Raw genomic sequence first — 25,618 nt, 5'->3', positions numbered from 1 at the left:
AACATTATAAGTGCACACCCCAGGAAACATTATAAAATGATAAAACTTCGGTAGAGACGGCCTGTAGAGATCTTCTCCACTTTCCAAGAGTAACAATGCCGGCTCAAACGTTTACAACAGCGCTAACGCCTTCCTCAGGAACGAGAGCGAATCCATGCAACCCTGTTAGTATGAAGACAAGAGCCTGGATTCTGAGGAAAAAGGTGAGTGATATTTTGCTAAACCTCCTGGTGTTTTGATGCACATTTCCAAGTCGGAATATAAACTCTAAGCTTTTGTTTTAATAGCTGTTCCTGCCATGCAAACCTTTCAAACAAACATTCTTCAAAAGAGTGTGTCATACATAGCAACGGGGTCAGCCCCGCCTCCTCACTAAGATGAACGTTTTTGTCTTTTCCTTGCTCAGAGTTGCTCTCAGATCAACAGATAAACCTGTTTTGCACACGTCACTGAAACACAGAACCAGGAAGCAGGAAGAGTTTGTGAAAGAGAAACTGAAGTGCAGTTGAGCTGTTGTGTGTTTGTGTGTCTCGTGCAGTAAAATGGCAGAAGCCAGAATTTCAGTGGATCAGAATGAGTTCCTGTGTCCAGTGTGTCTGGATCTCCTGAAGGATCCAGTGACCACTTCCTGTGGACACAGTTACTGTAAGATCTGTATTACAGGCTGCTGGGATCAGGAGGATCAGATGAGAGTCTACAGCTGCCCTCAGTGCAGACAGACCTTCAGTCCAAGACCTGCTTTAGCTAAAAACACCATGCTGGCTGAACTGGTGGAGAAACTGAAGAAGACTAATCTTCCTGCTGACTGTTACGCTGGAGCTGGAGATGTGCAGTGTGACGTCTGTACTGGAAGAAAACACAAAGCCGTCAAGTCCTGTCTGGTGTGTCTGATCTCTTACTGTCAAAGTCACCTTGAACAACATGAGAGTTTGTTTAAAGGAAAGAGACACAATTTGACTGATGCCACTGGACGACTGCAGGAGATGATCTGCCAAACACATGATAAACTCCTTGAGGTTTTCTGTCACACTGACCAGAAGTTTATATGTGTGCTGTGTACGATGGACGATCATAAAAACCACGACACTGTATCAGCTGCAGCACAGAGGACAGAGAAACAGGTATGAAACTACACACTGATGAAATAATGTTGACACTATTTATATTGGCACCATATGATCAGGAAACATCATTCACACTGCAGACGTCACAGAAGTGAACAGAAGCTGTAAGTGGACTTTCACTGCTGAGCGTATTTGAGCTTCGCATTTAACTTAACAGAAAATATGGTGACAATACACTAAACATTGATCAACACAAACTTTTGTAAAACAGGCTTTAAAGGGGTCATGAACTGAGAAATCAAATTTTCCTTGAGCTTTTCACATATAAGACGTCATCATACAATAAGAATGTCCTGTACGTTTCAGAACTGAAAACTTCCTTGTTAGTCTAAAAACAGTTTTTATTGTAATCAATCCCAGAGAACAACTGGTTGTGGAATGTGCCTCTTTATGAGGTAATAGTGCAACTAAAGACGCCTCTGCAGAAGACAATCAAGGCCTACTTCATCATCGTAACGTTGGCCCCGTCCACTGGCGTGTTAGAGAGATCAGATCACGAGGAGAGAACATGCAGGATCACTGACTAAAAACAACATTATCTTCTAAAGGATTTTGAAGGATCAGTTGAGCATTATTTATGTGTATTCGCTACAGTTCACTGTGGAATCTTTAATAAATCATTTGCAATTTCGGCACCGGCTTTGCAAACAGACTTCTAAGATATGGACACGATAGTAATGCCACAACATGTGAGTAACTGTTAATTCTAATGCCTGATCTGTGACCAGTGATTTCTGATGTAATGATTCATGTACAGTCAGATGTTCTTTGTCTATGTGTCAGTCAATCAAACCAGTGACTAAACGATCAACTTCACATAGTTTCTCTTAGTAGGATTAAAATATTCTGTTATTTAAACTGTGAATAAATTATATAATCGCTGGAACTGTCAATACTACATTTCACAAGGCCTGACAAAATACAAAAGTGACCGATGAGATGAATACTTACTGGGTGTCAACAGGTCTTTGCTCAGAGGTGCGCTAGCATCTTAAGGGCGAAAAAAACAAAGAATATTCAAAAATGTACAATTATTGAAATCAAACAAAAAGGTAAGAATTGCCACACTCTGCTCTTCTAAGCAAGACTGTCTGAAACATGTCATTAAGCCAATAAAATAAACTGTTACCAAACTTGATTCTCAAGCAGTAAGTAAAGACCAATTTATAGTTATGCGTCGACCTCCCGCTGTAGCTACAGAGTAGGCTGTGTACATAGCGTACCCTTTAGCACACCCTGACGTGCACCCCTCCCAAAATGTAACAATGCGTACATTTTACGTGGACGGAAGCGCTGTGATTGGTCTAGAACGCCTCCCTCGGGTTTCACAGGCTTCTTTCTGCATGTGTAATTGTGCGTCAACAGGGACAACAATGCAGAAGTATAAATGAAACAGTGTAGCCTATAGCGTAGAGGCTCGGACTTCGGTCTGACGCAAAAGTATAAATCAGCCTTAAAGGATTAGTTCACCTCAAAATGAACATTTCCTGATAATTTACTCACACTGAGTGACAAGATATCCATGTCTGTCTTTCCTCAGTGGAAAAGAAATTAAGTTTAAGGAAAACATTTCCATATTTTTAATGGCATATACTTTAATGGCAACCAAAGATCTCAATGTTCCAAGACGGTTCAAATGTCCGTCTCAATGCAGCTTCAGAGTCTCTACAAAATCCCAGTCGAGAAATCAGCTTCTTATCTAGCAAAACCATCTGTCATTTTCTAAAATTATATATACACATTTATGTATTTTTTAAACAATTGTTTGTCTTGTGCTAGTCTGCTGGCATTACAGACATTTGAACCTTCTTTGAACATTGGGATTGTTGGTTGCCATTAAAGTATATGCCATTAAAAATACGGAAATGTTTTCCTTAAACTTAATTTATTTTCCACTGAAAAAAGAAATAAAGGTTGGGGCAACAGATAAAGTGAATACTCACTGGAAATTTCCTTGCGCTGAAATCTGGCTGCACATTTCTCCAGGTCAGAGAAGGCTTCCACAAGACATTCAAAGTTTGACTTAGAGTCTGAAACACATGAGTCAGCCAGTAAGTACGGTCATGTTGCCTATACTAAATTAATAATGAAATACTGGAGTCATTACTACGCTTAATTAAGAGTGAGAAGAACCTACTCATCTTGAATGGACAAAAAAAGCTAATGTTTTAGTTTCATCTTTCCATAGAACATTTGAAAAGTAACTGAAACTACTGGAACTTCAAACTGGCAGAGGGACGACCAGACTCTGACCATAGACCGCTGCCCGTTTGAAGATCCAGTAGTGTCAGTTACTTTTCAAACGTTCTATGGAAAGATGAAACTAAAACATTCGCTTTTTTTGGTCCATTCAAGATGAGTAGGTTCTCACTCTTAATTAAGCGGCTTAAATAACTCTGACCAGCACTGTATATATTTAAAATAGATTATTCACAAGCAGTAAAAAACTACTTGTCTTGAATGGAGTGTGACTTTGTGCAGAGCAATGTTTTGTGCAGGGGGAAAAGTACTTACCAGGAGTGGACATTTCACTGCCAGGACGCTCTACTTGGCTAGACATGGCACAATCTTTATTAGATAAAACACATGAATAAGCGTGTGACTTATGTTGTACACAACACAATATTATGTTTAAGTTGTCATCAGTACTCACCAGTATTGTGCAACATGCTGGTGTCCTCAATGGGCTGCAGCTTCCTTCGTACATTATTGAAGGGGGTAACATTATATCTTGACGCTTATACAGAGGTAATGTAAAATAAAATATATAAAGTTAAAGAATTTAATTTTTAAACTGCAAATATAAATTAAGAGAAAACGATTACCCCTGATATTCTAATCCAAATCCAATAATACTGCAAAATAAAAATAAAATCAATCATTTGTATAAAATTTCAGGCCCAATTTGTATCAACCGATTTTATATTTCAAATGTATAAAATATCTGAAAATGAGAATACCATTTCTAACAGAACCCTCCGATTTTTTTTTTTTTTTTTTTTTTTTGATTTTTTTTTAAGTGTGCTTCCCTCGTAACGTTAAGTTAACGTTAGATCTAATCACCTCATCGTCCTTCTCTGCCTGGTAACGTTGTTACGTTAGATGTCACATTCACGACGCACATTTATAAATTAGACAATTCACCTTTAAACCCACCTTGCATCGTCTGTGAACCCCGTAGCAAGCTGCTATATGGACAAGCTAACTTAGTTAGCAAAGAGCTAAGTTAGCCAGTCAGACTCAGAACTCTAAGTTATGCCATGCTGCTATCGGTTTACGTGCAGTTTAGTATCCCAAATTGACATATTCTCTCGTGTACAGCTAAAATAACATGGAAACTGAACATGAACCATGAGCAGCAAGCTAACTTAAAAAAAAAAAAAAAAAAGCGCCAAAAGCTAACGAGAAGTTGTTTACACAGAGAGTGCGCGCGCGCGACCGGCTCTCTCTCTCTCTCTCTGGTCGTTCTTTTAGTTAAAACATGCGCCCTGTCACAAACGCAGCCGTTCATCTACATTACTCACCGATCAAATAAGACTTTGGCGGGACAAAAATTCACTTTGGCGGGCGCTAAAACAAGTTCAATGCAGGAAAATTCATGCGTGAGTTTCTATTAGACTCGCACGGTAGCCAGGCAAATGGCGAGCTCAGCTGTTGTTGACGCTGTGTGTGCTTCAAGATTATGACGCAAGTGCTAAGATTCCGATTGGCCAAGAGAAAAAGTGCTAAGATTCCGATTGGCCCAGAGAAATGTAAATGATAAGATTTATCCAATAATGTTTCGCAATTCTAGCCTGCATGGCAGTTTACTGTGAGAAACAATACAGAAAATACAGGAATATATAATTGTTTGTGTTTTGTTAGCTTAAGTTTCAGTGTGGATTGTTTGTGTAACCTTTAGACATTAATGAAGATCATTTAATATTTTGTCTAAATCATGCAGAAAACCATCTATCTTTGGATAAAAGCGTCTGACAAATGGATAAATGTAAAATAATATATATTGCCACTGTACACTGTAAGTCCAGATGTTCCTTCATGAACAACAGCCTTTTAAAGTGGATTTGAATGTGGTTATTCAATTTGTCCCATTTTGTCTGTTTAATAATACTGCGTGTTCTCCTATGGTCTACACTCTACACTATTATTACCATCAAGGACATGAATGAATTTATTGAGGAAAAGAAAAATTTCCAGGGGCGTGCTGTTTATTCAAAGAAAGAGCTTTATTTGCAAAAACACACAACTATATACAAAGTGTATGAGATCTTCCCACACAACATATTTTATTCAAACTCCACTGACTACCTGTCACATTCAGGATTGATTTTAAAATTTTACTATTTGTGTATAAAGCTCTTAACAAACCGGCCCCCCAATATCTGACCAATCTCCTCTGCCCGTACACTCCATCTCGTACTTTGAGATCCAGTGATCACTGTCTTCTTATCGTGCCCAGATCCAGACTTAAACGAGGCGACTGCACTTTTGCGACTGCAGGCCCAAAACTTTGGAACAGTCTACCCCTCTATATCAGACTAGCTCCCTCAATTTCCATCTTCAAAACATCCTTGAAAACTTATTTATTTTCTCTTGCTTTTAATACCCCTTGACTATGATACAACTATTGTTTTTTGTGTGTTTTTTTTTTCTGCCCTGCATTTTATTTATTGCCCTGTACAGCAATTTGGTCAGCCTTGGCTGTTTTTAATTGTGCGTTATAAATAAATATTGTATTGTATTGTATTTTTTTTTTTGAATTAAGTTAATACCTTTTAGGCCACATCCACACGAAGCCAGAGCTTTCCCTATCCGATTTTTTTTTTTACCGTTCAAAAAAAAAATTCCGTAAACACGGCGTCGTCTCAAGAAATATCTGCGTACACACGAAACCACTGAAACCGACTCAAAACGATGTAGTATACATGCCAGACCAGTATGTGGCGCTGTAATTCTGCCTCAGACATACACTAAAAACGGAGAAGAAGACTTGGAGCTCGCGCATAAACCTTGCACAGCAACTTCTTTTTTTCTTTTTTCTTTTTTAATCAAGAACTTTGTTGAACAATATGAAAAACCATAAATGTAGTTGCTGTGACTTAACGGTGTCTGACTAGTTGACACTTGGTGTGATGACATCATCATTTCGCAAAATATACGGATTGGCCGTACACACGAAAACGCAAGGGCGGCGTTTTCAGATTTATCCACCTTGGGACCCGGTTTAAAAAAATAGCGGTTTCAGTCTCCGAAAACGCCGGATCCGTGTGGACGAAACGCCAATACGACAAAAAATGTATACGTATACAGCGAAACGCGTCTCCGTGTGGACAGGGCCTTAGTCACCTGGGGTAAAACTCCCCCTGCTACCCTCATTTGCATTTGTAAAGCCTCACAGCAGTCTCATTTACATGTTAAAACATTAGAGGGAGGGGGGTCACGGGGCAAGCAAGTCCCACGTCAATTTCCGACAATTTCCGACAGTTTGCAGTGTTGCCTGTAAATTGCCGTTTGCAGTCGTAAACCTGAACTTCCACGACAATCTACAGCGCCGGTAACTGTCGAAAATCCCACTTTTCATGCAGTGACAGTGTGAGTTTATCAGTGACTTACGCTGAGGCTAAAATCAGGGTAGCAAAAATGCCTTTTATTTATAAAATGATAAAACAATGCAGTTCATGACCCCTTTAATAAAGCAACAATAAAAATATTCGCCCATTGTTTGACAAAATATATCTCTGTCAAGAATAACACAAGTTCAATGAGTAACACTTTAGAATAAGGTTCCTTCGTTAATGAATAACTACACAGGAACAAATGAGTAACACAATATTATCAATCTAGTAACTACTATTAACTAAGAAACTCTGATTAACGAATTAGTAAGTGATAGCACACAGATGAAAGTCTTAATTCACTATTAACTAATCAATAACTACTATTTTTTTTAATGCTTCCCAGAGAACTACTGAAACATTTTCATAATTCATGCAAAACTAATCAATAACTAATGCAGGACAAATGACTAGCACTACATTAACATTTTAACTGCTATTGTAAACGAATACACAAGGTTATTTACATTATCAATATGTAGTAGCATAGCAGACTTATGATAGTTGTCAATAATTAGCCTATGCTGTCATATAGCAATTATTAGCTAGCTCATATATACGTGTGTATATATGAAGGCTTCTTGAAGCCTTAATCTGGCTTCAAGAAAGGACATTCAACTGAGACTGCATTACTGTCAGTCACAGAAGCCCTACGGATCGCAAAAGCTGCTTCCAAATCTTCAGTCCTCATTCTCCTGGATCTGTCTGCTGCCTTCGACACGGTGAATCATCAGATCCTTCTGTCCACCCTCTCATCACTGGGCATCACAGAAACTTCACTCCACTGGTTTGAGTCCTATCTCACAGGTAGGTCCTTCAAGGTCGCATGGAGAGGTGAGGTATCCAGAGCACATCAGCTGACCACAGGGGTTCCCCAGGGTTCAGTTCTTGGTCCCCTCCTCTTCTCCATCTACACCACATCACTGGGACACATCATACAGGCACACGGTTTTTCCTACCACTGCTATGCTGATGACACACAGCTCTTCCTCTCCTTTCAACCAGATGATCCCACAGTAGCTGCACGGGTCTCAAGCTGTCTGGCGGACATCTCCACATGGATGAAGGAACATCACCTGCAGCTCAACCTGGCAAAGACTGAGCTTCTCATCCTCCCTGCCAATCCATCTCTACAGCACGACTTCACCATCCAGCTAGAGTCATCATTAATCACCCCATCAAGATCGGTCAGAAATCTTGGAGTAACGTTTGATGACCAGCTGACCTTCACAGATCACATTTCAAAGACAGCTCGATCATGCAGGTTTGCACTGCACAACATCAGGAAGATCAGGCCTTTCCTAACTGAGCATGCAACACAACTTATCGTCCAGGCCCTGGTCATCTCTAGGCTTGACTACTGCAATGCCCTTCTGGCTGGACTCCCAGCATGTGCGACCAAACCCCTACAGATGATCCAGAATGCTGCAGCTCGTCTTGTCTTCAACGAGCCCAAGAGGGCCCACGTTACTCCTCTGTTCATCTCTCTGCACTGGCTACCTCTCGCTGCTCGCATCAAGTTCAAGGCACTGACGCTTGCTTACAGAACTATCACAGGCTCAGCTCCCTCCTACTTTCACTCACTCCTACGAGTCTACATCCCTACCAGACACCTACGATCGGTCAACGAGCGACGTCTCGTGGTTCCATCACAGAAAGCCACAAAATCACTTTCCAGAACATTCTCATTCACAGTTCCATGCTGGTGGAACGCTCTCCCCACCCTCATCCGGAATGCAGAATCCCTGACAACATTCAAAAAACAGCTGAAAACCAATCTCTTCCGTGAGCACTTAACCTTATAGAAAAAAAAACAAACAAAAAAAAACACCACACATCGAAACACCACTTATCAGGCTTATGCTACTCTGAATAATACCTGAACTTCGTATTTTGAGCACTTCCTGCGTTGTTGTTGCTCTTGCCTCTTTATGATGACTCGCTGAATTTAGTCCTAATTTGTAAGTCGCCTTGGATAAAGGCGTCTGCTAAATGACTAAATGTAAAAAATGTAAATGTGTGTGTGTGTGTGTGTGGTAAAAGTAGGTCAAAGTAAGGTGCAAAGTCACTGCTTTCCTGGTGCTCGTGTTTCTGAAATCGCTGCTCGCGTTCCCGAGATACTGAACGGTGACGAGCGCGTCGGAACTGTGGTCCTGCACGCGGGAGTGAACGACATCAGGCTGCGCCAGACGGAGATTCTGAAGAAAGACTTCAGGAATCTAATCGATACGGTACGCAGCACATCGCCTGAAACAACGATCATTGTGTCAGGACCGCTTCCCACGTACCGACTAGGGCATGAAAAGTTCAGCAGATTATTTGCGCTAAATGAATGGTTAATGTCATGGTGCAATGAGCAGAAACTGCTCTTTGTAAATAATTGGAATCTGTTTTGGGAGCGTCCTAGGCTTTTCCGTGCTGATGGCTTACACCCAAGCAGATTCGGAGCGGATCTTCTGTCGGATAACATCTCCAAAATGTTAAATACCCTTTGACTAGTAACCAAAAGTCCAAATCATAGTCTCTGCTGCACCAATTTAACTGATATAAATACTAGTGTAGAACATTGCATAGAAACCGTGTCTATTCCTCGTTTAGTGAGATCAAATAATAAATCTACTGCAGGATCTAGGAAAAATCTAATTGTTATTAAAACAGAAAATGTTGCTATTAGTAAACAAAAACTATTTCTAAAGCTAGGTCTTCTAAACATTAGATCACTCACACCTAAGGCAGTTATTGTAAATGAAATAATCACAGATAATAGCTTCGATGTACTTTGCCTTACTGAAACCTGGCTTAAACCAAATGATTATTTCGGTATTAATGAGTCTACTCCTCCTGGATACTGTTATAAGCATGAGCCCCGTCTGATTGGTCGTGGCGGAGGTGTTGCAACCATTTATAGAGATATTTTAAATGTTACTCAGAAAACGGGTTATAAGTTTATTTCATTTGAAATACTTGTACTAAATGTTACGCTCTTAGATGTTAGAAAAACATCCCTATTATCTCTAGCCTTGGCTACCGTATATAGACCGCCAGGGCCTTACGCTGATTTCCTAAAAGAGTTTGCAGATTTTCTCTCAGACCTATTAGTCAATGTCGATAAAGCATTAATTGTTGGAGATTTTAACATACACGTAGATAATCCAAATGATGCGTTAGGAGCTGCGTTTACAGATTTATTAAATTCATTTGGGGTCAAGCAAAACGTCACCGGACCAACACATCGTCTTAATCATACACTCGATTTAATTATATCACATGGAACCGATCCAACCGATATAGATATCATTCCACAAAGTGATGATGTCACTGATCACTACATGGTAACTTGCATATTACGTACTGCTGTAATATGTCATGCGGCGTCGCGTTATCAACCAGGCAGAACAATCCTCCCATCCACCATAGATAATTTCTCAAATTGCTTATCTAATCTGTCTCAGCTGCCGCCTGAACCCAAACAAACAGATGAACTAGAAGAACTAACTAGCACTATGAGCACCATTCTCTCTAGAACATTGGATGTGGTTGCACCTATTAAATTAAAAAAGGTCAGAGAGAAAAATAAAGCACCATGGTATAACAATACTACGCATGTTTTAAAGAGAGAAACCCGTATTTTAGAGCGTAAATGGAAACAAACTAATTTAGAGGTCTTTAGAATCGCGTGGAAAGACAGTATGTCACGTTATAAAAAGGCCCTAAAAGCGGCCAGGGCTGAGCACCTCCGCAAACTAATAGAAAACAACCAAAACAATCCAAGGTTTTTATTTAACACCGTGGCTAGACTAACAAATAAACAGACGTCACCCGAACAAAATATCCCGTTACAGTTCAGTAGTAATGATTTCATGAACTTCTTCACTGAGAAAATAGAAAGCATCAGAACCACAATTGTAAACGTTCAATCTTCAATCGCGCCTTATAATTCAGCTTCAATTATCACCCCGCAAGAACAATTACAGTGCTTTACAACTATAGAACAAAAAGAGTTAAATAAACTTATCACTTCATCTAAAACAACAACATGTTTATTAGATCCTATACCAACTAAACTACTGAAAGAAGTGTTACCTGTAGTGGAAGAGCCTCTCCTCAATATTATTAACTCGTCTTTATCTTTAGGTCATGTTCCAAGAACATTTAAACTGGCAGTTATAAAACCTCTCATTAAGAAACCACAATTAGATCATAATAATCTAGCAAATTATAGACCCATTTCAAATCTTCCATTTATGTCTAAAATATTAGAAAAAGTGGTGTCCGCTCAACTGGGCTCTTTCTTGCAACAAAATGATATCTATGAAAAGTTTCAGTCTGGATTCAGACCGCATCATAGCACTGAAACTGCGCTCGTTAAAATCACAAATTATTTACTTTTAGCTTCTGACCAAGGCTGTATCTCAATACTAGTTTTACTTGATCTTAGTGCTGCGTTCGATACTATAGATCATACATTACTCTTAGATCAAATACAAAATTATATCGGTGTTCAAGGACAAGCACTAAGCTGGTTCAAATCATACCTATCTGACCACTACCATTTTGTCTATTTAAATGGAGAAAAATCGATCATAACTCCAGTAAACTATGGAGTGCCGCAGGGATCTGTATTAGGCCCTCTGTTATTTTCAATATATATGATGCCACTTGGAAATATTATAAGGAAACATGGAATTAGTTTCCATTGTTATGCTGATGACACTCAAATATATATTTCATCACGGCCGGATGAAAATGCTAAATTTTCCAAATTGACAGAGTGTGTTAAAGATATAAAAGATTGGATGACACGTAATTTTCTTTTATTAAATCCAGACAAGACAGAGGTAATACTTATCGGTTCAAAAAAACGCCCACAAAACCTCGCACAATACAACTTTAACATCATAGGATGTCCTGTTACTTTATCCTCTACAGTAAAAGACCTGGGTGTTATACTCGATTGCAACCTGTCTTTTGAAAATCATATTTCATATGTTACAAAAACAGCCTTTTTCCACCTTAGAAACATTGCTAAGCTACGTAATATGCTATCAGTTTCTGATGCAGAAAAGTCAGTTCATGCATTCATGACCTCGAGACTGGATTACTGTAATGCTTTATTAGCTGGTTGTCCTGCATCCTCAATAAACAAGCTACAGTTAGTCCAAAATGCCGCCGCTAGAGTTCTTACGAGATCAAGAAAATATGATCATATAACACCGATTTTATCATCACTGCATTGGTTACCTATAAAGTTCCGTATTAATTACAAGGTATTGCTACTGACTTATAAAGCCCTAAACGGCTTAGCTCCAGTCTATTTAACGGATCTTCTATCGCCCTATAATCCATCGCGCTCTTTAAGATCACTAAATTCAAGGCTTTTGGTCATACCTAGGATATCCAGAACCACCAAAGGAGGGAGAGCATTTTCACATTTGGCTCCAAAACTCTGGAATAGTCTTCCTGATACTGTTCGTTGCTCAGACTCGCTCTCCCAGTTTAAAACTAGATTAAAGTTGCATCTCTTCAGCCAGGCATTCATATAATCCTACAGTTCAAACTACAATCCGGCCTCTAGCTCATAAATGCCAGAGGAGAACTGGCCCCCGACTGAGCCTGGGTTCTCCCAAGGTTTTTTTTCTCCATTAGGTCACCTGATGGAGTTTTAGGACACCATTAGGTCACTTGATGGAGTTTTTCCGTTCCTTGCCACTGTTGCCTTTGGCTTGCTCAGTTGGAGATATTTTGGGGATATTTAATTTTATTTTATCAATCAATAAATTCCTCTTGAAACAAACTTTGTTGTATTATTTTAATTTAATACTGTGAAGCTGCTTTGATACAATCTGTATTGTGAAAAGCGCTTTACAAATAAACTTGACTTGACTTGACTTGACTTGTGTGTGTGTGTGTGTGTGTGTGCACACGCGATGGAAGTTTATTTTGACATGGCTGACTTTTGGCTACTACTTTTGACAATGTGCCTCATAACAACAGTAAAGAGCGTGTTTAAAGACGCGCTCCAAACCGGCAGGATTTACAAACAAAGCTGGACTATTCACGACCCTGTGCTCAATTACCCAGCGGGTGGAAACTACACTGACTTTTCGACCACTATAAGAACTTTAGGCCAGGAAGAGTGGAATTTATTTCAAAATCAGGAAAGAGCATTTAGAAAGACTTTGGATACGAAGCATCTCGAAGATAAACATAACTTCCTCTTCTCAGGAGAAACGCAGACAAAATGGATCAGACTCATCCGCATTTTAAATGGAGTTTACTTTAAGAACGGGACTTTTACAATCATCCGGCGAAATGGAAGGCAGTTTGGATTACCTTTTCTGAAGTTCACAATCCGTGTACTGAAGAGAATGCCGCGAGCCAGCGGAGGCCTTCCTGAGACCCAGACCACGGATTCCCTTGCCGGCTGGATCGAGGCACAGTTGCGCTTTTTGCGGGACATCGTTCAGCCAGCACTGGGCGCGTCACGGAGCGAAACCCGTCAACAAAAGCAGGTGGGCAAAGATAAACTTGCATATTTATGGCTGAATAGAAAATCTAGAGCGATCCAAATTATTCTCAATAACAGTACATACCCAAATGAACCAGTCGGCGCAAGTAATATACAATCTGTGCAGAATTATTATATTTCAAAATGCGCGCCTGAGAGGCTTGAGGGCGTGTTAAATGCACCGCCATGGACTGGATCACTATTTTCCGTACAAATTAGCCAACTTAACACTTCGCTTTTCACTGCAACCGAAGTGGAGAAAGTGATTAACGACCTCCCCAATAATAAAGCAACCGGACTTGATGGCGTGACTTATGAAACGCTGAAAACTACTAAACAAATCGTGTGTCCCATTCTGACCAATATATTTAACATCTGTTTGGAGAATGGTAAAGTTCCAGATTCATGGAAAGGGGCCCTGATCCACCGTATCCCCAAAAAGGATAATATTCCTGACGACCCGTCTACCTGGAGAGATATCTCCCTATTACTCACAGTCTATAAGGTGTTCATGAAATGTATGCTGTCACGAATACTTCCTTGGTTAGTAGAGACTGGAATACTCTCACCAAAGCAAAAAGCTTATATCAACAGGCAGGGGATGAATGAACATGTCTTCTGTCTTAAACGGGAATAGATGACTTTAAACACTCTTCTTCTAAGTTCTATACTGTGTTTTTGGATTTTCGTGATGCATTTGGCACATTGCCCCATGATGTCATGTTTCATGCATTAGACGAAATAAGACTACCACGGCTGTATGCAGATGTAATTAAAGATGTTTATAATAATTCTTACATCCAAGTCATATGTGGAAACGCCCTAACCAAAATGTGCTGCATTCTATGAAAGACGCAGTGGAGGAAACAGATGGTATAAAGCAAAGTCTGATAAACCCCCTGCCTTCTCATTAATGCAGAAACCTATCCGACTGTATGAACGTCATGAAACATATCCTTATCTGGGTCATAAATTTAACATCAGTGGCGATTGGGAGGAACAGATCTCAGAGCTGTGTCACGAGTACACCCAAAGGCTGATTGATGCTGCCCCACTCCCCATAATGATGAAGATTGAAGCCATCAGGCTGATTGCAGCGGCTAAAATCCAACACCTTTTCCCCAATGTACATATTCCACAACGTACACTGTCAGAGATGAACAACGAAACGGTGAAGCTGGTGAGGAAGTGGTTTTGTCTTAATAGTCATACAACTCGGGACATTATCTTCCAGCCACGTAGAGACGGAGGTCTCGGCGCCCCAAACATTGAATGGCTCTACACCGCTTCCAGAACAGGACATCTTCTAAACATGCTCAACAATGACGATACAACTGTTAGAGAACTATCACGCGAATCGCTGTTTTTACATCAACATCGTCGTAAAATACCTGCTGCTTCCTCGAACGAGTCCCAGTTTCTAGGATTTAAACTAAAGGAGAACGGAAAGTTAGACATCAGAGCAGCCGGATTTGGAGTGCGCTCCGACTGGCTAGATTTAAATGATCTCTGCGGCCGTACAGGAATACAGCTGTCCTGGCTGGGACCCGATGGAGAAGTAGCTGCTCTTAATGACAACATAATCACAGATCCGCTGGTTTCTATTCTGGCGATCCTCAATAAAGACAGTACACCTCACCAACTACAGATTAAACATACAAGAGCTTCAATTCTTCATCTTAGACAGATCCAAAACGGACAACGCTGGACGGGTCTTAGATTACAAGGAAAACTTGCATTACTTCAATTTGCCGACCATTCAGTGTCCCACTCTGTCCTGACAAATCCCTCAATCTCAGATGATATTCTAATATTCATGATTAAAGCAAGATTACAGTGTCTTCCAACGAAGTACAACTTGGCAACATGGTATCCATCAAAGCATGAACCCTACTGTATATTACATCTGACTCAGCAGGAAAAGGAAACGGTTGCTCACATACTGAACGGTTGCCACAGTTATAAAGGACTGTATGTGGCCAGACATGACCTTCTGGTTGATCTGGTTGCAAAGGACATGCCAAAGATAACCTGTGGACATGAGAATAAGATTTACAAGCATAGCACTGCACAATTGAACTGGTTTCATCATAACACATCTGACAGTGACTATTTTAAAAACATTCCAAATACTCCTGATATTGTAATTGTAAATGAGATGATGAAATCTGTGTGTATCTTTGAGGTGGGCTGCAGTTTTGACCTGTATATGGATACCTGTTACTATTCCAAACTTTTGAAAAATCAACCACTGGTAGATCTCATTCACCAACTTGGATATAAATGTAAATTAATAATTCTGGTGTTTGGGAGTTTGGGCCATGTCCATAAGAATGTGATCAGGGGGATGCAGTTAGGGGGGATGCAAAAAAAGGAGGCAAAAAAGCTTGCAAAATTCTGCTCTGTTTCGGCCACCATAGGGAGCATGTACATATGGAGACGGAGATGTTTTGTTTATCCTTAATGTGTTGAGCATTATAGACTGAAGGACTTGTAAGTATGTGAGCTATGAATTGTAGATCTGTCACCATGTCAAAGACTCTTCCCAGAGTATTTGGATCTTACTTTCTTTGTAATGTCTCTCAGATCCAAATAAAAGTATTCAAATGTGTGTGTGTGTGTGTGTGTGTGTGTGTGTGTGTGTGTGTGTGTGTGTGTGTGTGTGTGTGTGTGTGTGTGTGTGTGTGTGTGTGTGTGTGTGTGTGTGTGTGTGTGTGTGTGTGTGTGTGTGTGTGTGTGTGTGTGTGTGTGTGTGTGTGTGAATATCTTGTGAATGATTTGAAGATTCTACACTTTAGGATTGGCTTTTCATTAGTAACTACTGTAAGAATCATGGTAACTAACTAGTAATGACTCAAGTGTTACTGCATACTTCTATGGGAATTACTATCTAAAACTTCACCAAAGACCTCAAAAGCTTAAAATTATTTCAGTAACTAGTTAGTTACCATGATCTTCACTTTAGAATACGGATCCAAATTATTAGTAATTTAACTCATTTACATATAAATTGAAGCGCTATGCCTTACGCTTCATGTAAATTCATGTACAATGGTGGTAAAACTGATCAATCATCCCTTCAGGAGTTTGAACCTCCAGCCATTGGTTATTAATTCTACTGTTACTGGATTCAACTCTTCACATGATGATATAGTGCCAGTATAAAGTGCCATCTGTGTTATTGGTTTGTGCTGCAGAAGCAGCTGAAGGAGACGCAGAGGTCGTTCCAGCAGAGGATCCAGCAGAGAGAGAAAGATCTTCAGCAGCTGAGAGAGGCTGTAGAGTCTCATAAGGTGAGTCTGGAGAAGAAGAGAAGTTTGAGAAGGCTCAGTCAGGACTCACTGAAGCTCACTGTGTGATTGTGATGTGTGTCCTAACAGCACTCTGCACACACAGCAGTGGAGGACAGTGAGAGGATCTTCACTGAGCTCATCCGCTCCATTGAGAGAAGCCGCTCTGAGGCGACACAGCGGATCAGAGATCAGGAAAAGACTGCAGTGAGTCGAGCTGAAGAACGACTGGAGCGACTGGAGCAGGAGATCAATGATCTGAGGAGGAGAGACGCTGAGCTGGAGCAGCTTTCACACACACAGGATCACATACATTTCCTGCAGGTAACAGAGATCGAGAAGAACAGGATCATAGTGGACTTGAGCAAGAGACTCTCAGAGAAACATTTCATGAGAGCAGAATGAGCCGCTGACTGAAGTGTTGATCTGTGTGTTCGGTTATTATAGAATCATCAGTCAGACTCTCATCTGATCATCTTCACTCACATTTCAACTTTTTTACCTAATTTTTCCTTCTGATTTCTTATATAATGGTGAAATCAGTGAACTTCATGGTAGCAATTTGAGTAATATTCATCAAAGTTGGATCAGATGATCTTCAAACTTGACAGAATTGACAGTGTTTTATTGTTTGCCTTTAACATGTTGATGAATTTGACCATGAAGACCCTAAACATGAAGTCTGTATATTAGCAATGCTTCAACATACTGAAACCACACAAAACCTGAGCTTGGGATCGTGTCCTAAGAGTCCTTGTGGATTTCAGTGTCAATAACTGCTCAAACGTTATAAATAATGTTCAATCTGCTCGTAGATTTTGAACTGCTTTTCCTGAGCGAATCTACTCAAGTCTACAATGAGACCAGGGCCGTTTCTCAACATTTTGCCCCTTCCCAAAACTTACACACTCAAAACATAAATAGCAACGTTTCTAAGCATTGATATGGTACTTTTTTCCCCCAGTTTATTTCTATAGAGATTTCTAGTTGATAATTTCTCTCTCCTCATCACTCGCTGCCCGATCACTAATAAAAAACCTCGCTCTGTATTCACTCCATATCAAAATGAATTCAGTGTGCTTTTAAATAAAGCCAATCTCTAGACACACAACGTATTCAACGAAAAATAAATGGACAATGTTTAGAATAAAATGAAGAAAATCTTCACTTATGCACAATAATGCAACAGTAGCCTATTGTTTTTTCAATAAAACTTAAAGTGCTTTATTAAAAGTTAAATGACCCCAAACCCAAGCATATATTAAATTATTGTTTAGTACTTCACATTTCATAGAAATGAATATAATACAGCTAAGATGGAAATTGATGCATTTGATCAGGATAATGAAATGATTGTTTATAATATTTAATGTGAGAGAGATGTTGTATATCACTGACTTTATTTCCACATGTGAATTTTCATGATTCCTGGACAAATGTGGGTTTTTTGTGCTTTATTTCACTGCTGCTGTCATTCATTTTTTAAATATATAATTTAAAAACACACTAAACATTTGGATTTATGGTCGCAATATTTCTAATAAAATGATGTATTTCTCAAGCTAATATTGAGCTTAAATTGATTTCCTAGGAAGTTCACATATATTGTAAATGACAAACGCTAGAACTTGTGTCTCTAATGTCACATAATGAATATGAGAAGAATGAAGCTGATACTGTGAAAGTGCTGGATTGAGGAGAGTTACTAAAGATCAACAAGAGCCACACAAATCTGACAGTAGAGCAGGTTATTGATGAAGTGTGGAGGTGATGAGCTTTGATTTCTGATTTCTCTAGAGTTTCCAGTCTCTCTCAGCTCCTCCTGAATCTACAGACGTAAATGACAATCTCTTCAGTTCTCTCTCCTCTTTTGATGGCGTGAGAGAATCTGTCCGTCAGCTGAGAGACAAACTGGAGGATTTGTGCAAAGAGGAGCTGAAGAAGATCTCTGACAGAGGTAAAGTCCTGGAGATTCTGCTCTCAGAAATGATCCTCCATCATCTCAGATCATGTAGAAGATCATATTAGAAATGTCTTAGGAATGGATGCAGGGATCATTTTCTCTTGACATGATAATCACACTCTTCATGTCTGTTGATTTCCACAGTCACTTTCTCCAACATTGTTCCCAGGACCAGGAACGACTTCCTACAATGTAAGTCACTGAGAAAACAAGCAGAAAAACTCACTGAGTGTGTTCATGTTCTTCCTGTAGAAGTGAAAGAAAACATGACAGAAGAGTTTTAGAGTTGATCATGTAAATGATGATTTGCTCAGGATATCTGGTAAACTGCACTGAGACACTGATGATATATTGAACATGAAGAGTTCAGATACATTAAAAGATCAGACAGATTCATAATTCCTGATTCTGATGTGTTTTATCTCCATCAGATTCCCATCAGCTCACTCTGGATCTGAACACAGTGAATAAACTCCTCCGTCTGTCTGAGAGGAACAGAGTGATTACTGGCACTTACCCAGAGATTCAGTCGTATCCTGATCATCCAGACAGATTTGATGAATTTAATCCTCAGGTGTTGTGTAGAGAGAGTGTGTGTGGACGCTGTTACTGGGAGATTGAGTGGAGTGGGAGTGTGTGTATATCAGTGTCATATAAGAGCATCAGCAGGAAGGGATCGGGTAATGAGTGTGTGTTTGGATATAATGATCAGTCCTGGAGTTTGTTCTGCTCTTCCTCCAGTTACTCATTCAGACACAATAACATAGAGACTGAACTCCCTGTAAAGCCCATCAGCAGTAGAACAGGAGTGTGTGTGGATCACAGTAGAACAGGAGTGTGTGTGGATCACAGGAGAACAGGAGTGTGTGTGGATCACAGGAGAACAGGAGTGTGTGTGGATCACAGTAGAACAGGAGTGTGTGTGGATCACAGTAGAACAGGAGTGTGTGTGGATCACAGTAGAACAGGAGTGTGTGTGGATCACAGTAGAACAGGAGTGTGTGTGGATCACAGTAGAATAGGAGTGTGTGTGGATCACAGTAGAACAGGAGTGTGTGTGGATCACAGTAGAACAGGAGTGTATGTGGATCACAGTAGAACAGGAGTGTGTGTGGATCACAGTAGAACAGGAGTGTGTGTGGATCACAGTAGAACAGGAGTGTGTGTGGATCACAGTAGAACAGGAGTGTGTGTGGATCACAGTAGAACAGGAGTGTGTGTGGATCACAGTGCAGGAACTCTGTCCTTCTACAGCGTCTCTGACACAATGAGCCTCATCCACACAGTCCAGACCACATTCACTCAACCGCTCTATCCTGGGTTTAGGGTTCATGTTGGATCATCAGTGAAACTGTGTTGATGAATCAGGATAGACTGTAGAGAGATTCTACCCATAATGCTTTGAGTTGCATGATAGATCAGTGACTGTCACACGCTGGCTTAACTAGATAATCCAAGATAAGAGGCTTGACGCAGAAAGACGACGAACACTTACATTTAATAAACACCAGCATGAAACATTAACACAATTTCTATTTCAATATTTTTATAAAGCACAATTCACAAGTTCACACTTACAAATGATCAGAGAATAAATAGTTATGCGTATTTGGCGTGCTGTCCGGGGGGAAATTGGGCCCGAACCCAGAGACCTCCCCGCATATCTCTTGGTTAGGAAGATAACCAGGAAAGTGTGAGGAGATGGGGTGGTGGAGGGATGCTGAAAACTGTCGAGGAATATGGGTGAGTCGACTGTGTGTATTTATAGGCCTGTAATCATGCTGATTGAGTGGACCTGTTGATTACTGATTGCTGACAGCTGGTTGGAACGACTTGATTGTTTGATCATTAGAATGTTAATAAAACATCATTTGAAAACAACTGCCGTTGACCAGTGTGTGTACAGAATGAATAACCATTAAGTAAAATATAGACAAAGACACAAGTAAACAACAAAGCATAGAAAGACTGAACTCATGAATTATAAGCCAGATCAAATAAAAAAGATTTTAACTTAGATTTAAAAATAGATATTGTGGGAGCAGTTCTGATTTGAACAGGACATGAACATCAGATGACTGAGGGTTTATATACACTAGATAACAAGAGACTGAATGAAGGACAGGTGATGGTGATAAGTTGTCATGGTTACAAACAAAGGTTGCTATGGAATAATACTACAGCTGAACTTCTGTCAGTGAAATAACGGCTGTGTTCAGCCCCGACAAAACGTTGCACAGCGTTTTTTAAACAGAAACGGTGATGCGTTGAACACACTGTTCTGATGACGCAAGAGTTGCAACTATGGCAGCTGAGAAGGACATTCTTTGTGTTCTTGGTGAAGAATTTTCTGAGCCTGATGAAGTCGGTATAAATATGTGTTTAATACTACAAAATATGGCCGATGTTACAGTTACTGCACTTGCCGCCCAGAACAGAAGAGAACATCCCAGTCGAGTGAAGGAATTGCTGAAACTGAAGCACACATCTTACCTAATTCAGACTAAAACACATCTATTTAGCCTCACATACTGACTTTATTTGTAATTCATACTGTTTTAATACCCTGTATTTTCTTTCTCATTTTTACGAAAAGCACTTAATTACCATTGTTTATTTCTATACCAAATGTCATACACTTGCAATGAAGCTAAAAATATAAACAACTACATCATTATGTTGATATCCTATATTTTTACAATAAAACTTACGACAAACATGTCTTCTAATATCCTCAGTTGTTGTGTATACCGAGCTGCATCGAACACATTTGTAAATTACTTTCCTTGAACCCATTGTGCAAGTTCACTTTAATACCGCGTGCTTTATATGTTGCTGCTGATTGGACTGCAGTTCTGACACACCCACCAAACAAGAGAAAACGTATCTCAAACCCCGTTGCACACAGAATGAATCAGTCGCAGTTTGTTGATCAATTCCTGTTTAATTGAAGGATCTGAGGATCTCAAACCTGTGTGTGTGTGTGTGTCACATGCCTGTCCTGTCTCATGTAGCACATGTGGTGTTTGTGTTCCTGTCACTGTTTTGACCCCACCCTCCTTGTTATCTCATTATTGGTTTCATTTGCCCCACCTGTTGTTCCTCATCACCTGCCTGATTTGTCCCTTTTATAAGTTCCTTTGTGTTTGCAGTCTGTGTCGGATCGTTGTCTTGTACATGTCTCCTGTTCCCCAGTGACCCTGTTTGGTATGTTCATTTTTGAAGTTGTGGTTGTTTTGTATTTAGTTATGTTTTCCCCCTCGTGGGTTTTGTTTTGTGTTTAGTGTTTCTTTTTGTAATAAATATAGTTTTTTTCCCTTTGCATTTTGAGTCCTCACCTAGTTTCTTTAGATTTACGTGACATAACGATCCGACCATGTCGAGGACTCCGCAAGGGGTTTCACGTCACCCACCAGCCCCCTCTGTTGCGTGCCCCCAATACGAACGTATTATTCGTTTTCAGGCACTTAGTTCCCTCCGCCAGCAAGGGGCTGATTTGAGGAAATTCGCGGCCGAATTCCTTAGAGCGGCGGAGGGCCTACAACTGAACGAGGGGCCTCTTAAGGACCTTTTCTTTTATGCACTCGATGAGCCCATGGACTGGTTACTTAGGAGGGCGTATGAAAGAAGTACCTTTGAGGCAATGGTGGAGGGTCTCGCTCGCTTGCAGGAGCGAGAGGCCAGGAAGAGGGTCCCGAGTCCAGTGGTCCCAGTTCCGGTGGTCCCGAGTCCAGTGGCCCCAGTTCCAGTGGTCTCGAAACGGAAGAGGAAGACTCCCTCCGTGACTGTTCCGGTGGCCTCAGTTCCGGTGGACCCGAGTCTGGTGGTCCCAGTTCCGGTGGTCCCAGTTCCAGTGATCCTGCTCGCACTGCCTGCACCACCTCAGCGATCCGTCACGCTGCCCAGCCCGGAGAATGCATTGCCGCTGCCCAGCCCGGAGAATGCATCGCCGCTGCCCAGCCCGGAGAATGCATCGCCGCTGCCCAGCCCGGAGAATGCATCGCCGCTGCCCAGCCCAGAGAATGCATCGCCGCTGCCCTGCCCAGAGAATGCATCGCCGCTGCCCAGCCCAGAGCTCCATCCGCCATTAATTCCGTCCAGACCTGAACCTGCACTTCACCATCGAAGACGGCGGAGGAGGAGGAAGACCTCCGGCCTCCCCAATGACCCGGAGGCCGTCCCCGAGCAGCCCGCCATCGTCCCAGAGGCCGTCCCCGAGCTGCTCGTCCTGCCGATCCCGCCCACGCTGCTAGCCCTGCCGGCTCCGCCCATGCCTGCCGAGCCTGTGTCTTCGGACAAGATGGCCGCCGCCGAGCCTGTTCACGTCACGTCTGCCGAGCCTGTGTCTTCGGACAAGATGGCCGCCGCCGAGCCTGTTCACGTCACGCCTGCCGAGCCTGTGTCTTCGGACAAGAAGGCCGCCGCCGAGCCTGTTCACGTCACGTCTGCCGAGCCTGTGTCCCCTGACAAGATGGCCGCCGTCGAGCCTGTGTCTGTTCCTGAGTCGGTGGTGTCTGTTCCTGAGCCCTCAATGACCGCGACACTGGCCATTATGGCCACAGCCATGTGGTGTGTGTGGGCTACGCACACACTTGGGCCGGTGGTGTCTGTTCCTGGTCCGCTGATATCTGTTCCTGAGCCGGTGGTGTCTCTTCCTGAGCCGGTGGTGTCTCTTCCTGAGCCGGTGGTGTCTCTTCCTGAGCCGGTGGTGTCTGTTCCTGAGCCGGTGGTGCCAGTTCCAGTGCCTCAGCCGGTGGTATCTGTTCCTGAGCCGGTGGTGCCAGTTCCAGTTCCAGTGCCTGAGCCGGTGGTGCCAGTTCCAGTGCCTCAGCCGGTGGTATCTGTTCCTGAACCGGTGGTGTCTGAGCCGGTGGTATCTGTTCCTGAGCCGGTGGTGTCTGCTCCTGAGCCGGTGGTATCTATTCCTGAGCCGGTGGTGTCTGCTCCTGAGCCGGTGGTGTCTGTTCCTGAGCCGGTGGTGCCAGTGCCAGTCCCGGTGGTGCCAGTTCCAGTGCCTGAGCCGTTGGTGCCAGTTCCAGTGCCTGAGCCGCTGGTGTTTGTTCCAGTTCCTGCACCCTGGCCGCCCGAGGGGTCGTCTCCGCCCTGGCCGCCCGAGGGGAAGTCTCCGCCCTGGCCGCCCGAGGGAGGGTCTCCGCCCTGGCCGCCCGAGGGAGGGTCTCCGCCCTGGCCGCCCGAGGGAGGGTCTCCGCCCTGGCCGCCCGAGGGAGGGTCTCCGCCCTGGCCGCCCGAGGGAGGGTCTCCGCCCTGGCCGCCCGAGGGAGGGTCTCCGCCCTGGCCGCCCGAGGGAGGGTCTCCGCCCTGGCCGCCCGAGGGAGGGTCTCCGCCCTGGCCGCCCGAGGGAGGGTCTCCGCCCTGGCCGCCCGAGGGAGGGTCTCCGCCCTGGCCGCCCGATGGACTCTCTGCTCCGCCCTGGCCTCCCGAACTGTCCATTTTCCCTGCCCCACCCTGGTCTGTCTTTCCTGTTCCCCCTGTCCCACCCTGGTCTGTCTTTCCTGTCCCTCCCGTCCCGCCCTGGTCTGTCCTTCCTGTCCCTCCCGGGTCTGTCCCTCCCGTCCCGCCCTGGTCTGTCCCTCCCGTCCCGCCCTGGTCTGTCTGTCCCTCCCGTCCCTAGTGGAGCGTCTGGTAGCCGCTCCTTAAGGAGGGGGTAATGTCACATGCCTGTCCTGTCTCATGTAGCACATGTGGTGTTTGTGTTCCTGTCACTGTTTTGACCCCACCCTCCTTGTTATCTCATTATTGGTTTCATTTGCCCCACCTGTTGTTCCTCATCACCTGCCTGATTTGTCCCTTTTATAAGTTCCTTTGTGTTTGCAGTCTGTGTCGGATCGTTGTCTTGTACATGTCTCCTGTTCCCCCGTGACCCTGTTTGGTATGTTCATTTTTGAAGTTGTGGTTGTTTTGTATTTAGTTATGTTTTCCCCCTCGTGGGTTTTGTTTTGTGTTTAGTGTTTCTTTTTGTAATAAATATCGTTTTTTCCCTTTGCATTTTGAGTCCTCACCTAGTTTCTTTAGATTTACTTGACAGTGTGCGTGTGTGTTACTTCAACCATACATCTGTGTTGTGCTTTAGTTTCTTTGATCTGATTATAAAATCATGTATAATCATTAGTCATGTATGTAGCTGTCATTTGATTTACACACTTTATCATTTATTCATTTTATTCTTATTCATGTAATTTTATGTGTTTTTATATGTAATATTACTTATTATTTCCTGAATCTTCTGATTGTGGGGTGTCACATGTTTGTCTTCATGAATAAGAGATCAGAGGAATCTCTCAGTTTCAGGGTTTTATGGGATGTTGTTGTGAATCAATCTGGAATAAACACACTTGTGTTTGTGCTGGTCAGATAGTGATGGAGAGTCGACTACAAAAGAGTGAAACAAGCACCACTTTAATGTACAGCCCGCACTGACCCTGTAACTACATGAACAAGAGGGTATTTCCCCAGTATTACTTGCAATAGCTTTAGTTTTACTTGCCTTGAAACACAGAAGCCCAAACTTAATCAGTGCACTTTTGCTATCAAGAAAATTATAAATGCACAGATATGTACCCTGTAATTTTAAATAAGACTTTAAATATCAGGAGACCAGGAGAAATGCCTCCATATAAACTGTTTGGAGATGATATCGGTCGAGAACGCGCTCAAGCGCTTCCTCCCACATATACGGGACCACCATGTGCTAGTCCGCTCGGACAACATGTCTGTGGTGTCCTATGTGAACCGACAGGGCGGTGTCAGATCCAGGAATCTCTGCAAACTGAAAGAACGCCTTCTCGTGTGGGCTCATCACTCGCTGCGCTCGCTGAGAGCCGCGCACGTGCCGGGCCACTTGAATGTCGGCCCAGACAGACTGTCCAGAGACTACATTCCCCCGGGAGAATGGTCCCTGCACCCCCAGACAGTCCAGCTACTGTGGCACCTGTTCAGCAGGGCGGAAGTCGACCTTTTTGCGTCAAAAGACAACACTCATTGCCCGACGTTTTTCTCAAAGAGCAAGGACGCGCTGGCCCAAACCTGGTCCAGCCGCCCGCTGTATGCTTTCCCTCCGATCTCGCTGTTACCACAGGTAATCAAGAGGATCAGGGAAA

At 42.4% G+C, this 25,618-nt stretch overlaps 2 protein-coding genes and 1 long non-coding RNA gene across 4 annotated transcripts; 2 read left to right on the top strand and 1 right to left on the bottom strand.

The window, feature by feature from the left end:
• The first annotated feature begins 460 nt into the window (after window positions 1-460).
• On the top strand, window positions 461-21,053 carry LOC309503340 (tripartite motif-containing protein 16-like). Its single transcript, XM_082176136.1, has 6 exons — window positions 461-1,121; window positions 16,445-16,540; window positions 16,628-16,861; window positions 18,335-18,494; window positions 18,645-18,692; window positions 18,932-21,053. The coding sequence occupies exons 1-6, from the start codon at window positions 543-545 to the stop codon at window positions 19,858-19,860; spliced, it is 2,046 nt and encodes a 681-aa protein (XP_082032262.1). The 5' UTR covers window positions 461-542; the 3' UTR covers window positions 19,861-21,053.
• On the bottom strand, window positions 2,075-5,214 carry LOC309503535. Of its 2 annotated transcripts, XR_014207703.1 has the most exons (4): window positions 3,778-5,211; window positions 3,639-3,692; window positions 3,068-3,154; window positions 2,075-2,114 (listed from the first exon to the last, which is right to left on the bottom strand). It is a non-coding gene; the product is annotated as an uncharacterized lncRNA (long non-coding RNA). The 2 variants fall into 2 exon arrangements; XR_014207702.1 differs by having other exon boundaries at window positions 3,639-5,214.
• LOC309502535 (uncharacterized protein) lies at window positions 6,886-8,702 on the top strand (the record flags this gene model as incomplete). Its single annotated transcript, XM_082174936.1, has 3 exons — window positions 6,886-6,889; window positions 7,385-7,546; window positions 7,745-8,702. 3 exons carry the CDS (start codon window positions 6,886-6,888, stop codon window positions 8,542-8,544), a joined length of 966 nt encoding a protein of 321 aa, XP_082031062.1. The 3' UTR covers window positions 8,545-8,702.
• Window positions 21,054-25,618: the final 4,565 nt, after the last annotated feature.

The sequence above is a fragment of the Leuciscus leuciscus genome (genome assembly GCF_965113295.1).
Source record: "Leuciscus leuciscus genome assembly, chromosome: 7".
Classification (NCBI taxonomy): Eukaryota; Metazoa; Chordata; class Actinopteri; order Cypriniformes; family Leuciscidae; genus Leuciscus; species Leuciscus leuciscus.
Note: the sequence above shows the minus strand (reverse complement) of the source record. Positions and strands in the feature narration are given on the sequence as shown.

Bases quoted from the DNA above. Each gene is read 5' to 3' on its own strand.
- LOC309503340 (XM_082176136.1), top strand. From the start codon at position 543: ATGGCAGAAGCCAGAATTTCAGTGGATCAGAATGAGTTCCTGTGTCCA. The intron at 16,541-16,627 runs GTGAGTCTGGAG...GTGTCCTAACAG, and splicing joins AGGCTGTAGAGTCTCATAAG to CACTCTGCACACACAGCAGT. The intron at 18,495-18,644 runs GTAAAGTCCTGG...TGATTTCCACAG, and splicing joins GAAGAAGATCTCTGACAGAG to TCACTTTCTCCAACATTGTT.